At 41.6% G+C, this 17,882-nt stretch overlaps 1 protein-coding gene across 1 annotated transcript; it reads left to right on the forward strand.

Annotated features, from left to right (window-relative positions):
• Positions 1-13,285: 13,285 nt before the first annotated feature.
• LOC131175847 (uncharacterized) lies at positions 13,286-15,610 on the forward strand. Its single transcript, XM_058140524.1, has 5 exons — positions 13,286-13,542; positions 13,649-14,027; positions 14,145-14,513; positions 14,739-15,407; positions 15,494-15,610. Exons 1-5 carry the CDS (start codon positions 13,286-13,288, stop codon positions 15,608-15,610), a joined length of 1,791 nt encoding a protein of 596 aa, XP_057996507.1.
• The last annotated feature ends 2,272 nt before the right edge of the window (positions 15,611-17,882 follow it).

The following is a 17,882-nucleotide window of genomic DNA, read 5'->3' on the forward strand; positions in this document are numbered from 1 at the left end:
CTCAAACCCCTTTGCTAACCACAATGCGGGCGGTGGTGTAAATATGATAGAGTCTAAGGGAGAGGATCAACACGAAGTGGATGAGTGTTTCCATACTTTGAGGAGATTTTCTTTGTAACAAGCGAGGAAGGCTACCTTTGCCCTCGGTGGCGGGATTCGAAGAGAGTACGAGGTGTCCTTACCATAGAGGCGGTGACCATGAGCTGCGAGATTGTGAGGGGTTCAGGCAAGAAGTCCGGAACTTATTGTCTCTCAGGGTTCTGAGATGCCAGACAAGGCTGAAGACGGAAAAAGGAGTGAACACCACTGGATACAGCCAGAACGCCTCTACCTCCAAACCCAGAATCACCTTCTCACCCCCGGTAGCCTCTCCGCCGGTAACAGTTATCCAAACTCCACCTCAGCTCCCCATCACCAATACTCACGCTGTCCCTTGGAACTATAACTTCCAAGTTTTCACTCAGGGAGCGTCAAGCAGTACATCCGCTCCTAGTCTTGCCTCACCTCCGGCACCACCAAAACCATGTTTCGCTCCTCACGAGCACTTCAGAATGACTTATGCTGGACCTGCTAGCAACATTACTCCCCAAACCAGTTCTTGGCCCGTTATTGCAACAAAATCCTCTCCACCTGAGCAAGAAGTCGAGTTTATAACTCGAAGTGGGAGGTGTTACGGGAACGAAGAAAGAGAGAAGAGAAAAGGGAAAGTAAAAATGGGAGAGTCATCCAGAAACACGGAAGAGGAGGTTGAGAAAGCAGGGGAAGCAGAGCCTATTGGCACAAGGAAGATGAAGAACTGCTGCTCCAAATAATGAAACAGAGCGAGTATGATGTGGTGGAGCAGTTGAGAAAAACACCCGCCCGGATTTCACTGTTATCACTGATCCTGAGCTCGGAAGTGCACCGACAAGCCTTACAAAGAATCCTGGATCAAGCCTTTGTGAACCCCGACATTACTCCGGGGCAATTTGAGAAGATAGTAAAACAAATCCGGGCATCGGCTTTGTAGCCTTTTCTGAAGAGGAGGTAGACCCCGCAGGCTTAGGGCACAATAAAGCTCTGCATGTAACTGTGAAATGCAAGGGTTGTATAGTGGCCAAAGTTCTCATCGATAACGGATCGGCTCTTAATGTACTGCCTAGCGCAACCTTAGCCAGGCTGCCGGTCGACCAATCATATATACGTCAGAGTGCTATGGTGGTAAGAGCCTTTGACGGTACCAGGAGAGAGGTCTTTGGGAGACATTGACTTGCCAATCCAAGTCGGTGCATGTACTTTCAACGTCACGTTCCAGGTCATGAACATTGAGCCGGCTTACACTATGCTGTTGGGAAGGCCGTGGATCCATTCTGCGAATGCTGTTCCTTCGACTTTGCACGGAAGATCAAATACATTAAGGCGGCAAAATCATCAACCGTGAGGCGAAGAGGCCATCTTGGTCACCAAGCGCAATCACTTCCCTATGTGGAAGCGGCCGAGGAATCATTGGAGAGTTCTTTCCGTGCCCTTGAGCCGCAAGATACCGGAAGGAGGGGCTATGGCTATGGTAGCCAAAGTCTTTGTCAAAGAACGGGTATGAAGAGGGTAAAGGCCTAGGCGCCACACTACAAGGGATCGTGGAACCCATACCGGCTATTCAGAAGGTGGGCCGTAGTGGTTTGGGATATGAGGAGGATGCCCTCGTGGATGGGCGATTCTGGATGAGGAAAATACTTCGGGATCAGAGGTTTGACCAGAAGATGGGAAAGATGAAAATAGTCCCGAGGATCACGGAGATCTTCACCAAACCGGTCATTCAACATCCGCCAAATACTGGAAGAATCACCCGATGATCCATCCATCGATGTCATCCAATGGACTCCTTGTATGAGGCCCTAGTCTCTTGATGGTTGAGGCGGGAGCTGAACAAGCTGGACAACGGAGGATATCCACATACTCAATCTCGAGTAAAGTACCTCTGGTTATCTACACTTGATCACTTTGTCCATGGTGACAAGTGTAATACTGTAAATGGACCTTTTCTTATGGCATTAATATTATTAATGAATTGATAGCGCATTTTTAAATCCAACACTCTCTTTCTTTCCTTTTTAAATTCCATCCTTATAACATGTTCTATTCTTTATTCATTCAGGACCATTCATCAATTAACACCTAATAATCCAATAGACTCAGAAAATCCTCTGGTTAATTTTGAAATCCCCATAACTGCCATTACTTCAAGTGATTCTGAGGAAGACCTTACAGAAGAAGACGATGAAAAAGATGAACCCTCCCTCATGCCTTGTGAAAACGAAACGCGCACAATAAACTTAGGCACGGAGGAAGTAAAAAGGGAACTTAAGATAGTGGAGAGTGAGGAATTGGGAGATATGATCTGTCTGCTTAAGGAATTCCTCGACGTGTTTTCCTGGAGCTATGAGGATATGGTGGGTTTGGACCCTCAGATAGTAACGCACAAAATTCCCTTAATCCCAGGAACAATTCCGGTAAAGCAGAAACTAAGGAGAATGAATCCCGATACACTGCTCAAGGTTCGGGATGGGATGAAGTCAAGAAACAGTATGACGCCGGATTCTTGGAAGTGGTCAAGTATCCTCAATTGGTGGCTAACGTCGTTCCGGTAATGAAGAAAGATGGGAGAGTCAGAGTGTGCGTTGACTACAGGGACCTTAATAAAGCTAGCTTGAAAGACGATTTCCCTCTCCCCCACATTGATGTGCTAGTTGACAATGCTGCGGGATTGGGTAGGTGTTCGTGCATTGATGGGGCTTCAGGGTACAATCAGATCCCAATGGACGAAGAAGACAAGGATAAAACTGCTTTCATCACTCAATGGGGAGTATTCTGCTATCGGGTCATGCCCTTCAGGTTGAAAAATGCAGGGGCTACTTACCAGCGCGCAATGGTCACATTATTCCATGACATGATGCATAAAGAAGTGGAGGTGTACGTGGATGATATGATCATTAAATCCAGGGGAGAAGAGAGCCACGTTCAGGTGATGAGGAGGGTATTCGAAAGGCTCAGGAAGTACCACTTGAAGCTGAACCCTGCTAAATGCATATTCGGAGCTAAATCGGGAAAGTTGTTGGGATTCATAGTAAGCGAGAAAGGGATAGAAGTAGATCCAGACAAGGTTCGAGCTATTCAAGAAATGCCATCCCCAAAAGCGAGAAAGGGAGGTGCGCAGATTTTAGGAAAGTGAACTACATTTCGAGGTTTATTTCTAATCTCCGCCAAAGTGAGCCTATTTTGATTACTCGGAAAAACAACTCAACTCAATGGGATTCGATTTGTCAAGAGGCTTTTGAGAAGATCAAGCGATCTCACAAATCCACCGTATTGGTTCCACACATGGCGAGCGGGCCTTTGATCTTGTACATGGCGATTCAGCAAATTCAATGGGATGTGTTTTGGGACAACATGATGATACCGCCAAGAGAAAGGGCCATTTATTACCTAAGCAAGAAATTCAACGATTGTGAGTCAAGGTATTCTTCCTTAGAAAAGACTTGCTGCGCGTTAGCCTGGACAGCAAATTGCCTCAAGCACTACATGTTGAATCACAAGACATGGCTCATCTCGGGATGGATCCTATCAAGTATGTATTTGAAAGCCCATTCGTGCGGGAAGGATAGCTAAGTGGCAGGTTATACTCTCCCAATATGACATAGTCTACATGACCCGAAAAGCGGTGAAAGGTAGCGTGATCGCTGACCTCCTAGCGGAAAATCCTATCCAGGATTATGAAGCTCTGGATTTTGAGTTCCCTGACGAGCATATTAACGAAGTAGACTGCGAAGAAGAGGGGCCCGCCGACGTATGGGAAATGTATTTTGATGGAGCAGTCAATTTATCCGGAAGCGGAATCGGGTATCTTGGTATCCCGGACGGAAAACACTTCCGATAGGCGTCAAGTTAAGGTTTGACTGTACCAACAATGTCGCAGTATGAAGCTTGTGTAATGGGTCTACAAGTGCCATCGAGATGAAAATCGAAAAGTGGAGGTGTCACGGAGACTCGTACGATAATTTATCAAGTCAAGGGAGAATGGCAAACTAAGGATCCCAAGTTGATCCCATATCAGAAGTACTTACTGGAGCTGATCAAGGAATTCGAGGAAATCTCTTTCACTCATCTTAGCAGGGACAAGAATCAATTTGCTGATGCTTTAGCTACTCTGGCCGTTATGGCTCAAATGGAAGAAGGGCAGACAACTCAAGCATTGAGGGTTAAAGCAAGGGATGAGCCAGCTTATTGCTTTATGATTGAAGAAGAGCCCGATGGAAAGCCCTGGTATCATGACATCCTGGTCTACTGTAAAACCAGAGAATTCCCTTTGGGGGCAAGCAGAAATGAAAAGAAGATGATTCGGAGATTAGCATTGGGATACTTCCCCAGTGGAGAAACCCTATACAAGAGGAGCTCCAACGGTGAATTACTGAGATGTGTAGATGCAAAAGAAGCAAAGAGAATCCTCTTTGAGACACATGAGGGAAATTGTGCGACCCATGCCAACGGGCATATGATGGCTAAGCAAATCATGCGGCGGGGGTATTTTTGGACCACAATGGAAAAGGATTGCATCGAGTACTTCCGAAAGTGCCATAAGTGTCAGATTTATGCGGATCCAATAAATGTGCCACCTCACAAGTTATTCAACCTCGTCTCACCTTGGCCTTTCGCAATGTGGGGCATCGATGTGATCGGTCCTATCAATCCTAAGGCATCCAATGGGCACAGATTCATCCTAGTGGCCATCGACTATTTCTCCAAATGGGTCGAAGCAACGTCGTATGCTCACATCACGCAGAACACGTTCCTTAAATTCTTCAAAAGCAACATCATCTGCCGGCATGGTCTCCCGAATGAAATTGTTACTGATAACGCCAAGAACTTGAATGGTCCAAAGATTCAGGAATTATGTGATCGGTACAAAATCCGGCATCTCAATTCCTCCCCGTACCGTCCCCAGATGAATGGAGCAGTGGAAGCTGCAAACAAAAATTTAAAGAGGATAATCCGGAAAATGACGGTCACATATAGGGATTGGCATGATATGCTCCCTTACGCTCTTCACGCATACCGGACTTCCGTGAGGACTTCGACCGGGGCAACTCCATACTCGCTGGTCTATGGTATGGAGGCAGTATTGCCCATTGAAGTTGAAATCCCTTCCCTAAGAATCCTGAAGGAGTTAGGAATTAATGAGTCAGAATGGATTCAGTCAAGGTTGGATCAGTTAAACTTGCTTGATGAGAAAAGGTTAGCAGCAGCGTGTCATGGGCAATTATATCAGAGGAGAATGGCTAGGGCATTTGATAAAAGCGTTCGCCCACGCGAATTCCAACCCGGGGATTTAGTTACGAAGAAAGTCTTTGTCGAACCAAAGCGATCCACGGGGCAAATGGTCACCAACATACGAGGACCCTATGTGGTTAAAAGGGCATTTTCGGAGGAGCCTTGATCTTGACCAAATTGGACGGGTAAGATTTTCAGCGACCTGTGAATGCTGAAACTGTAAAGAGGTTTTATGAATAAACCAGTGTATGATTAAAACCCGAATGGGCGTCCAAAAAAAAAAAAAAAAAAAAAAAAACTTGGGGTGAAAACCCGAAAGGGCATCCCAAGAACCAAAGCGGAGAAATAAGGAAGGGGGTATGAAACTAAGGATGGAGACCGTTACAACAGGAGGCTTGAGAACTGAAATAATGGCGATTAAAGACTTCAAAACCAACTATAAGGACTATGTGAAATCTATCCTTGTACCTTCCCTTTCAAAGTCTATCCATGTTTCTCTTGAAGCCATAATAAAGTCATACTTTATTCCTTACCTTTTGTTTTCCTATTTACTCACCTTTTAATACTATCCTTGTTTAATGTGCTATTAATTAGTTAAATTTTTGCCATAAGATTTGAATTCAAAATTGATAACCTCACGTACTTTATTATGAGATTTGCGAGGAATGGCGTTCAAAAAAAAAAAAAAAAAAAAAACTAGAGGTGAAAAACCGAAGGGCGCTCAGTTAAATGGACGGAAAGAAAGTGAAAACATGAGCGCTTTCCATAGAATAAGAAGAAAATCGGGAACAGAAGAGGGGCATTTGAAGAAAATGGGGTTATAGGTCAAGTCTTGCAACTTCTTTTCCGGCCTTCGGTATCTTGTTAAGTACACTTCGTCAGGGAAAGAACTTCATGTGTCAGGGTTAGACTTGCCTTGTAAGTTGATTTTGATTTCCTGCAATTTTAATTTCCAGCAATTTATATTTCCACCATCAACCTCTGGTTCCTTGATCTAAGTTGATTTTAAATTTCATGCAATTTACATTTCTGCTATCAACCTCTGGTTCCTTAATCTAAGTTGATTTTAATTTCATGCAATTTACATTTCTGCTATCAACCTCTGGTTCCTTGATCTAAGTTGATTTTAAATTTCATGCAATTTACATTTCTGCTATCAACCTCTGGTTTCTTGATCTAAGTTGATTTTAATTTCATGCAATTTACATTTCTGCTATCAACCTCTGGTTCCTTGATCTAAGTTGATTTTAATTTCATGCAATTTACATTTCTGCTATCAACCTCTGGTTCCTTGATCTAAGTTGATTTTAATTTCATGCAATTTACATTTCTGCTATCAACCTCTGGTTCCTTGATCTAAGTTGATTTTAATTTCATGCAATTTACATTTCTGCTATCAACCTCTGGTTCCTTGATCTAAGTTGATTTTAATTTCATGCAATTTACATTTCTGCTATCAACCTCTGGTTCCTTGATCTAAGTTGATTTTAATTTCATGCAATTTACATTTCTGCTATCAACCTCTGGTTCCTTGATCTAAGTTGATTTTAAATTTCATGCAATTTACATTTCTGTTATCAACCTCTGGTTCCTTGATCTAAGTTGATTTTAATTTCATGCAATTTACATTTCCTGTTATCAACCTCTGGTTCCTTGATCTAAGTTGATTTTAATTTCCTGCAATTTACGTTTTCTGTCATCAACCTCTGGATCCTTGATCTAAGTTGATTTTAATTTTTATTCCCCGATTCTTTGATCCAAGTTAATTTGGGTCTAACTTCTTTTGCCTATTTCTAGGTCATTAACTTAGGTGTGCTTTAGTTCCTTAACTTCAAACACCTAATCGTCCAAAATATGAGTCGGAATCTTTACATAATTCCTATACGGAAAATTTTCCTTTAATAGAAATTATGTAAAGAGGGGCAGCTGTCGACACCATATTTTGGCCGACCCCTAGAATCAATAAAAATTCTTCTTTGAACAGCTAATCACGTTTCCGATCCCTCTTTGATAGGCGGTCACATTTCCGATCTCTCCTCACAAAGGATTGAATCAATGCTAAGTCCTCATATTCATTAAAGCCTTGCCGATCTCTCAAATCATTTACCGACCTCTCAAACCCGTTGTCGAACTTCCGGACCTGTCAAGTATATTCCTGATCTCTGTTGATAAATAAAATGAACTGGCACTAGATCTTTTCCTACCAGTTTTATTGCCGACCTCCTTTCCGAAGGTTTAAGAGCTAAAGTTTTAGTTCGATTTAATGAGGATTCCGATCTTAAGTGTTCGAGTTAAATTTTCAATCAAGTTCCGTTCAGCATTTCTTCCCTACCGATATCATGCTTAAAGTGCTTTCCGATCTCTCATACTTAGATTAATAATCACATTTAGTTTTTGTTTTACTGTGCTCATACAATCAAATACTCAGACAAACAATGGTTTAAAATTTTCCGATCACAATCATTCATTGAACAAAGAGGCATTCCATTTCATGTCATAATCTGTACAAGTTATTCGGCTGGGGGATCACCAGCCTGATCTACATTTGGATCACTCTCCCTCTCTCCCTCACCTTCGGCTTCCTCCTCACTATCTTCGCCGTCGCCCTCGGGAGCCAGGTCATCCATCCAGGAGAAGTCCTCTTCAGGGTAGCGCTTTTGGAGTTCGGCCAAGAGATCCTTATGAGCATTCACATAGGCTCCGGCTATTCCTGACACCATCTCTTCATCTTTTTCCTTAAGCTCTTTGCCTTTCTCTGTAAGCTCCTTATCCTTCGCGTTAAGCTCCTCTATAAGTTGAGCGACCTGAGCGGCTTCGTTGGCCTGAAGTGCCTGGACTTCTCTGAGAGCCCGTTCTCTTTTAGCCAGGTCACGAGACTTCTCGGCCGGTGGTCTTCATGGTACTTCCCGTCCCTCGACTTGAGATATATAATCCGGCGGATGAGAGTTGGGATCGGAGGAAGCCAATTCCTGATTTTTCTTCCCGACCTCCTTACCCAGACGTTGAATCTTTTCCCGAACCATGGTCCGGTTCACGGACACTCCACATTCAAGCTCATGGTTGAGTCAAGATATCATCGAGACCATTCCGGATAACTGTCGATCCTCTTGAAAGAAGATGGTAGATCCGTGACTTTGGCAAAATCGGAGTTCTCCCTAACGATCGGTTATTCTTCAAGCGATCGATCGATGTCGAGCTCCACGAGAAGAGGTCCTCGAGAAGATTGAGAAGGCTCCTTTCCGTGCTTGGAATAAGCGAGAGAAGCGGGGCTGCTCTTCCGATCTAGGAGGAGATCCGGCTTCAGTGGTCGCGGACCCGAAGGTTGAGGCGGGTCTCTTTGTATCTCCCGTGTTCGTGGATCGGGTGTTTGAAGTCGTTCGAACGCTTCATCTCTTTTATCTTCCGAGATCTCTCTTTCTTTCTTTCGTTTCCTAGAACCTTCACCACCCGCCATACACCGCAGAAAAGAGGTTAGTGAGATCGCTAAGGTCTGAGAACCGAGATATAGAAAATACCAATGCCGAGGTCGAGAGCGGAAGTTCGCGATCTCGGCGGTGATCGATTGCATGGTCAATGGTGCGATTCGCGATCCCGCATTTGGGCAGAATATTTTAGAGTGGCGGCGACTTTTCAGCTCCATCACTATTAAGCTTTCCTCTTGACTCGGGGTAATGTGCTTGAGCGAGGGCCCTGGTACCACCGGCTCGAGGAAAGTCCTCAAAGCGGCTCGGATCTTTACTCCTCGGAATGAAGAACCGGTTCTTCCAATTCTTAAGGGATGAGGCGGTCGGAAAAGAGTCCGCAATGAGGCTTCGCTGAAAGAACCAAAGGTTCGTCATCCTTTGGCGAGTTAGTGCAGCTCGGCGAACACCTTAGCCGTAGGTCTGATTCCCTTAGCTCGGCATAGACCTCGGAAAGCTACCAAGATCCGCCACGAGTTGGGGTGGATTTGAACAATGGATGCTCGGTGAAGTTTTAGGACCTCCTTATAGAAATCGGCTAGAGGAACCTCGGACCGGCCTTTAAGCTTTCTCGTACACCATGACCATGTCATTCTCTTCAAAAGAGTGATCGACACGAAGATCGCCATGGCACTTGATCACTCATATGAATCGGGACAAATATTGTATTCTTGAACAAGCGATTGCGATCGGATTCTCGAAGAACCGACGGAAGCTCGTCTATAGGAAGGGTCTCTCTCCTTGAAGAAGGTGCGAGCCTCGATGGTATGACCCGCCCCCGAGTTGGAGCGGAGGCCCTGGGAGGTTCTTGTTGAACGCTTGGCCCGACTGCCTCTTCTTCGACGATGACCATGAGAATCGAATCGAAGGAGGGCTCGCTCTCGACCTTCTGCACCGTTCATTTTCAAAAGAAATAAAGAATTTAAATTAAAAAGAGGATCAAAGCCCTTACGAGTCGATCGTCGGAAGAACTTGAGAAAATGAGAGAACTTGAAGTTGTGAGCGGAGGATTGAAAATGGAATGAGAGAACAAGCGGCTAACCCTCCCACCCCTATTTATACTAGTCCGAGCATTTAATGCTCGCGAGGTTCTAGGCACGCATCGATTGGTGGAACTTCGGCACATTGCTCGACACTTCTCTCAAATATCCGAATGTTCGGAGATCGGTTAATTAGAGATCGGCATAATGAGCTAAATATTTTGAATAAAGGATCGATTAAGTGTCATTCGTAAAGAACCAGATCGGATAACCACATTAGAGATCGAAAAATAATCAATGCAAAAATAATAAGATGATAACCGACAAAATAAAGTCTTTATTTTCAAAAGTTCGGATTACATCATTTGGGCGATCTCTAGGGATCGGATTACACTAACATTGGATCACATCATTTTTGTGATCTCTAGAGATCGGATTGCATTGAAAATAAAATACATCATTTGGGCGATCTCTAGGATCGGACTACAATAAAGGTCTAACTACATCATTTGGGCAATCTCTAGAGATCTGATTACATTTCAGGATTACATCATTTGGGCGATCTCTAGAGACCGGTGGAACATCCTATCTAAAAGGCCTATGTCAAAGCCTAGTCTTGTGGCTGAATCAAAAGATGTGTTTGACCAGGAGACCGGCTGTTGGCATCGGATAGATGTGCAGCTCAGATGGGGTGACTATGACTCCCATGAAGATGAGAGACATCGTCACCGATGTTACCACTCGAAACCGACCCGCTGTCGGAACACCCAATGTGGAGGAAAGACGCCGGAACACCCAATGCGATGAGAAGCCGAATGAACTCAGTTGAGTGACTCGAGATCGGTACAACCAAAGTCCGCAATACAGATCGGTCAAATCCAGTCCTCTCACCATCATCAGTAAAGGTCATTTGATCACCGGGATCGTAAATTTTCAGTCGGTAAGTAAATAAGTTCATCGGAAAAAGATCAAAGCCACAGTTATAGCCAGAACTTCCACCGGAGCAATAGAAACAGGAAAGTAAGAAAAGAAGAGAGGAAAGTCGATGAAGAAAATGTCTCCGTCGACGGTATATATAGGGGAAATGGGCATTTAATGTCGAAGCGAAAAAAGCGGATGCTTGAGAATCGAGATGTAATTAATGCTTGGACCGAATCCAGACTGATTCAGGGATAATAGAGATCGAGAGATAGGAGATCAGCATGAGAGATCGGAATAGGAGCTAGGGAGGATCGGAAGACAAAAGAATAAGACAAATCCCAATAACCGTCGTCGAGAATCGAGCGAGGTAGTTAAAGCGTGGCGACGAGATCTCCACCGCACGCCTAAGAATCGCCATAATCTTGGCAGTGCGAGTATGTCATGGATCCTGTACATCCCAATCTCCACCGTTGATCCCACTTGTAAGGACAAACCCGGAACCCTTAGATCAAGAGAGAAGACGACAATACCAGCGTCTTTCACTCTTAGCCCTCGGATCGTTCCGGACAAGGAAATTTGGGACCGTCAGATGGAAAGAAGAAAAGGACAAATATTATGAAGAGTGATCTCAACCATTCATTTTGATTCTCTTTAATTCCTGAACCTCCGATCATGTCCTTCGAGATCTCGACCCTCCATCTCCCTCAAATAAATCCTGACCCTTCACGAAGAGCACTCGATTCCTATAAATACCGGCATAAAAACTGTTCAAGGGACGGACGGAAAAATAGACGAGAGGCTGTTATTATAGCAAGAGGAACTCTGAAAGTTCATTTAGTTTGTTACTCTGCTATTTAGAAGTGTTGATTAAAAAGACTTTGGAAACTAGTTTTCTGAAGTGTTTTCTTGAAGAGATTTTGAATACTGGAACTCTATATTTCCAGTTTGTTCATTATCTGGTCATACTCTCACTTTCTGTCTTTTATCATCTCTGTTTTCACTGCCCAAGATCAACTTCATATCACTCATTTCTTTAGCTAAGTACCCTCCAGTTCACGAAGAACACCAGCCTAAGTCTCATCCCTGTTTGCCACCCCGTAACTATTTTAGTAGACCCGGCTCCTCACAGGTAAGAGTTCATACTGCTGTTTACGTTTATTTTCTGCACTTCCTTTGTTCTTCATACATCTGCAACTTTCTTCAAGATTATTTTGTACGAGAGAACCCAAGAAAAATGTTGTTGTAAGAGTTCATGCTACTGTTTTATTAAGTGTCTACGTTTATTTCCCGCATTTTCCTTGTTCTTCTTACATCTGCGATTTTCTTCAAGATCATTTCTGCACAAGCAATCCCAAAGAAAGTCACTCTCAAATCATCTTTTTAGTGATCAGTTCATTTTATTGATCTCCGTCATTTCTGAAAACAAGTTTTCTAACTCCTAGTAGTATGTAAATGGTTGGGTAAACGTAGGTAGCTGCAACTTAGAGGTCTCCTTTAAAAGAGAGGACCTGAATAACACGTCAGGAAGATAGCCAAACTATTAGGTTGGCGTAATGACCACTCGACAAAGATGTCATAGAGTGGAATAAAACCAAAGTAAAGCAAAGCAGAATAGGTCGGGCATCAATAGATACCGTAAAATGAATACATGGGAGGTCGGTAAATCAAGTCTAGTTTTCCCCATCTAGCCAAAAGGTATTGAGAAATCTTATCCCCAACATCTTTGAACTTAGGACCCTTATTTTTAGGTTCTTAGGACACCAAAATTCGGGACATCGGAAAAATCCCTTTCAGGCTCCTTTCTAATTTAAAAGAGATCGGAGGAGAGTTCTTATCCGGTCTCAACTCAAAATATAAATAACTATTAGATAGAGATCGGAGGAGAGTTCTTATCCGGTCTCAACCCCAAATTTTAATAAACGTCTAAAAGAGATCGGAGGAGAGTTCTTATCCGGTCTCAATCTAAAATTTTAATAACTATTAAATAGAGATCGGAGGAGAGTTCTTATCCGGTCTCAACTCAAAACTCTAATAAATATTAAATAGGGATCGGAGGAGAGTTCTTATCCGGTCTCAATTCGGGACATTAATAAATAACTCTAAAGGAGATCGGAGGAGGGTTCTTATCCGGTCTCCCCTCAAAATTTTAATAAATAACTTAAAAGAGATCGGAGGAGGGTTCTTATCCGGTCTCCCCTCAAAATTTTAATAAACAACTTAAAAGAGATCGGAGAAGAGTTCTTATCCGATTCTCACACCCGTTCACTAAGGTTGTCTCATTTACTTATATATCTGGGTGATCCAAATTTAGTGAAAAATCAAATATTCCTAACACCAAAAGGATTAACATTGCCGCCTAAGCCCTCCTAACTAATTTATAAAGGACGCAGAATTAAATCTACTTACCCTTATTAAGGGACGAGGTGGGGTGCCTAACACCTTCCCCACCCGTTTACGGACCCCGAACTTAGAATCTCTGTTTTGAAGTGGTTTCATTTTTAATTTAACTTCTCAAATGGTTTTCTTTAGTTTCCCTCAAAACTAAGGTGGCGACTCCTCACTTTTTCCCACTTCGGTGAGTGATCGTCCAGGCGACCGCAAAATCCCATTGCGACAAAGATGAAGGCTTATCTCAAAGCTTTTGACCTGTGGGAAGTCACTGAAACTGGAAGGCAACTAGGTACCTTGAGGAAAGATCCTACTCTTGCTCAGTTGAAAGCACATGATAAGTGTGCTAAAGGGTTCAAGGCTTTATCTTGCATATATTCTGCTGTCTCAGATATAATTTTCACAAGAATTATGGCTTGTGAAACTGCAATGCAAGCTTGGGACAGACTTAAAGAGGAGTTCCATGGAAGTGAAAACTCAAAGCAAATGTCAGTGCTGAATTTGAGAAGGGAATGAGGTTTTAAAGATGAAAGAATATGAAAATCATCTTAAAGAGTATATAGATAGATTAATGACTGTGGTTAACAAAATTAGGTTGTTGGGTGAAGATTTATCAGATAAAAGGGTTATTGAGAAAGTTCTTGTAAGCCTACCTGACAGATTTGAATCCAAAATCTCATCTTTGGAAGATTCAAAGGATTTGAGCAAGATCACCTTACCTGAACTTAAAAGTTCCTTGCAAGCCATTGAGCAAAGAAGAATTATTAGAGAAGAAGATGCTTCTGAGGAGGCATTTATTTCCAAGCAGAAAGGGAAGCAAATGATGGAGGTTAAGAAAAGTTCAAAAGAGAGAGACAACAAAGGGAAGCAACCTGAAAGTGGAAGTGAAGCTGTCAAGAAGGGCAGATTTCCACCTTGTCCTACATGTAAAAAGACAAATCATCTGGAGAATGATTGCTGGCAAAAGAATTGTGTAAAGCCTATACAATGCCACTATTGCAAAAAATATGGCCACATTTCAAGAGATTGCAGAATCAAGCAAAGTAAAGCTCAATAACCAACTTAACAAGCAAATTTCACTGATGATCAGTCTAGGCGGCAAGATGATCATTTATTCATGGCTTCACAGTCACTTAAACAAGTAGACAAACTCACATGGATCATTGATAGTGGCTGTATAAGTCACATGGCCAGAAATGAGGATCTTTTTACTTCTCTAGACAAATTAGTGAGAACTAAAGTGAAGCTCGGTAATGGAGAGATGGTCCAGGCTGAAGGCAAAGGTACCATTTCCATGCAGATTAGAAAAGGTACCAAATACATTTCTGATGTTCTCTTCATTCCAAGTTTAGATCAAAATCTGTTAACTGTGGCACAAATGTTGAAAAAGGGATACTCTCTTGTGTTTAAAAATCTTTGGTGCCATATTCGCGATTCTGAAAATTGTGAAGTTGCTAAGGTTAAAATGGTTGAAAATATTTTTCCATTAATATCTGAAAGCTAGAATCATCATGTTTATAGTTCAAAGGTTGATGAAACTTGGTTGTGGCATAAGAGATATGGGCACTTTAATCTTGCTTCTCTGAAGTTTATGCAAACTCATAGTATGGTGAGAGATATTCTTATTATAAGTGTCAGTGGTGAGATTTATGATAGTTGTCTGTATGGTAAGCTTCATAAGTAGTCTTTTCCAAGTGATTCAATGTGGAGAGCCAAAGAGAAATTAGAGCTAGTGCACAGTGATGTTTGTGGCCCTATGAGTGTGCCCTCCCTGCGTCAAAATAAGTATTTCATCTTGTTTATAGATGATTTAACTAGAATGACTTGGGCGTATTTTATTAGTAGCAAAGCGCAAGTGTTCAGTGTGTTCAAAAAGTTCAAAGCTTTAGTTGAAAAGCAAAGTGGATGTAAAATTAAGACCTTGAGGTCAGACAATGGCAAAGAATATACCTTCGTTGAATTTGAGAAATTTTGTGAAGAGGCTGGAATAGTTTACCATTTGACTGTACCTTACTCACCACAGCAAAATGGTGTTTCAAAGAGGAAAAATAGAACCATTGTTGAAATGGCCAGGTGTATGTTGAAGGAGAAAGAGCTTCCAAAAGAGTTCTGGGCTGAGGCTATTTATACAACAACTTATTTATTAAATAGGCTGCCTACAAGGTCAGTTGATAGAATGACACCTATAGAAGCTTGGTTTGAATCGAAACCCTCTGCTAAGCATCTAAAAGTGTTTGGTTCAATATGTTATATGCATGTTCCTGCTGTTAAAAAAAGTGAATTTGATGACAAGGCTGAGCTAGGTATTTTCTTGGGGTATGCAGCTCAATCCAAAGGTTACAGACTCTACAATGTAAAAAAAAAAAATAAAAAAAAATAGTGGTATGTAGAGATGTTCAATTTGATGAGGATGCTTTGTGGCACTGGAATGAGCAAAAGATTATGAAGAAGCATGTCTCAATTCACAAGGAAAGCTCTTTTACCAATGAAGAAGGGAGGCCAGTTGAATCCGATAACAGTCAAGAAAAGGATTATGAAGATGATGAAAGAGTGTAGAAGACCAAACCGCTATCTGAAATCTATGAGAGGTGTACTCTAGTTTTTGCTGAGCCAATCAACTATCAAGAAGCTTCTCAGTTTATAGAATAGAGGTAAGCAATGGAAGCAGAGATTGATGCAATTGAGAGGAATCAAACCTAGGAAATCACTTCAAAACCAAAAGGAAAGAATTTAATTGGTGTTAAGTGGGTCTTTAGAATGAAGCTCAATCCTAATGGATCAATTTTCAAACACAAGGCTAGACTAGTTGTGAAAGGCTATGCATAACAACCTAGAGTTGATTTTGGAGACACATTTGCTCCTGTTGCTAGCATGACACCATCAGGTTGTTATTAGCCATGTCAGCTCAAAAGGGATGGAAAGTGTTTCATTTAGATGTGAAATCTACATTTTTAAATGGAATACTGAATGAGGAAATCTATGTGTGTCAACCTGAGGGTTATGAAGTGTTGAGGTAAGAAGATAAGGTGTACAAGCTTAAGAAAGCATTGTATGGGTTGAAATAAGCTCCTAGAGCCTGGTATTCAAGAATAGACTCACACCTGATTCATCAAGGATTCGGGAGGAGTGAAAATGAAGCTACTCTGCATGTTAAAACCTGTGATGATAGGAAACAATTGATAGTATCTTGTATGTGGATGGCATGCTTGTAACGGGTAGTGATTTTCAGTTGTTAAAAGAATTTAAGTAGTGGATGCAATCTAAATTTGAAATGTTAGATTTGGGATTGATGACTTATTTTTTGGGGATGGAGATTCATCAATCAAATGAGGGCACTTTCATTTCTAAAAGAAAATATGCTCTTGATATCTTGAAAAAATTCAAGATGGATCAATGCAATTTAGTAGCAGCTCCACTTGTGGTAAATGAGAAATTACGCAAGAATGATGGGATTGAAAAGGCTGAAGCAACAAAATATAGAAGTTTAATTGGAAGCTTATTGTATCTTACAGCCGCTAGACCTGATTTGATGTATTCTGCAAGCCTATTGTCTAGATTTAAGCATTTAGCAGTTTTGGGTCACCTTGCTGAAGCAAAAAGAGTTTTGAGATATTTAAAAGGCATAGCAGATCATGGGATTTGGTATCTGAAGGGTGAAAAAGACCTAAAGCTAGAGGGATATGTAGACAGTGATGGAGCAGGCTGTATGGATGATATGAGATGCACTTCTGGGAATGTGTTCTCATTGGCATCCGGTCCATTTTCATGGAATTTAAATAAGCAAGAGGTGGTAGCTCAATCTATTGCAGAGGCTGAATACATCTCTGTTGCTGCTACTAACCAGTCAATTTGGCTTTGAAAGCTGTTGAAGGATTTGGCAATGGAGAAAGTTAAACCTACTATTATTTGGTGTGACAATAAGTCTGCCATTGCAATTGCAAGTAATCCAATTCAACATGGAAGGACTATGCATATTAAAGTGAAGTTCCATTTCTTGCGAGAAGCTAAAAAAAACTATGAAATCAAGTTGCTGCATTGCAAATCTGATGAGTAACTTGCTGATGTTTTGACCAAGGCTCTTCCTAAGAGCAAGTTTGAAGAAATGAGGAAAAAGCTTGGAGTGTCCAGGAAAATTCTCAAAGTGGAGTGTTGAGAGCAGTGAGATTTTTCCTAGATACTTAGAAGCTTAGTTCTTGCTGCCATTTTGCCTATTTTAATGTTATTTTGTGTATTTTGCTATAAATCAGTTGGCATATTGTCAACTTGTTTTAGGTTCAAATCTACTCCTTAAATTGGAGAATGTAACCATGCTTCACCATGTCTTTGTTACTTTAGTGGTTGAGCAGGTCTGTTATGTACTAAAAAGTGTAAGACTTCTATTATATGAAAATATTAATGAATTATTTCTTATGTTGCTACTGAGAGAATTTTATCAGAAAAAAACATTTCTTCTCTGTTTTTCAGTCCAACAATTGCAACAGAGCAACATGTATCATTTTTCATTAGGTGCAAGGTTAAGCAAACATTGAGTAATGATTCAATGGAGTATTTGCATGAGATTAAATGCAAAATGAAGCAAAGGTTAAGTAAAGGTTCAATTGGGCATTTGAGCATGATAAAATGCAAGATGGAGCAAAGTTTGAAAAAAGATTCTGCATGTTTCTTAGGCTTTTCATAATTGCACAGAAATTTGCCTGCATTCTATTTTTCTTCAACAGCATAGCTAGCATTTGTGATGTTTTATTTTCAACTTTTTTTTTTCCCTTGGGGATAAGGAAACTCAGGGAGTGGAGTATTGTTGCAGACTAGTGGTTAAATGGAGAATTAT

Source organism: Hevea brasiliensis, chromosome 18 (assembly GCF_030052815.1).
Source record: "Hevea brasiliensis isolate MT/VB/25A 57/8 chromosome 18, ASM3005281v1, whole genome shotgun sequence".
Lineage (NCBI taxonomy): Eukaryota > Viridiplantae > Streptophyta > Magnoliopsida > Malpighiales > Euphorbiaceae > Hevea > Hevea brasiliensis.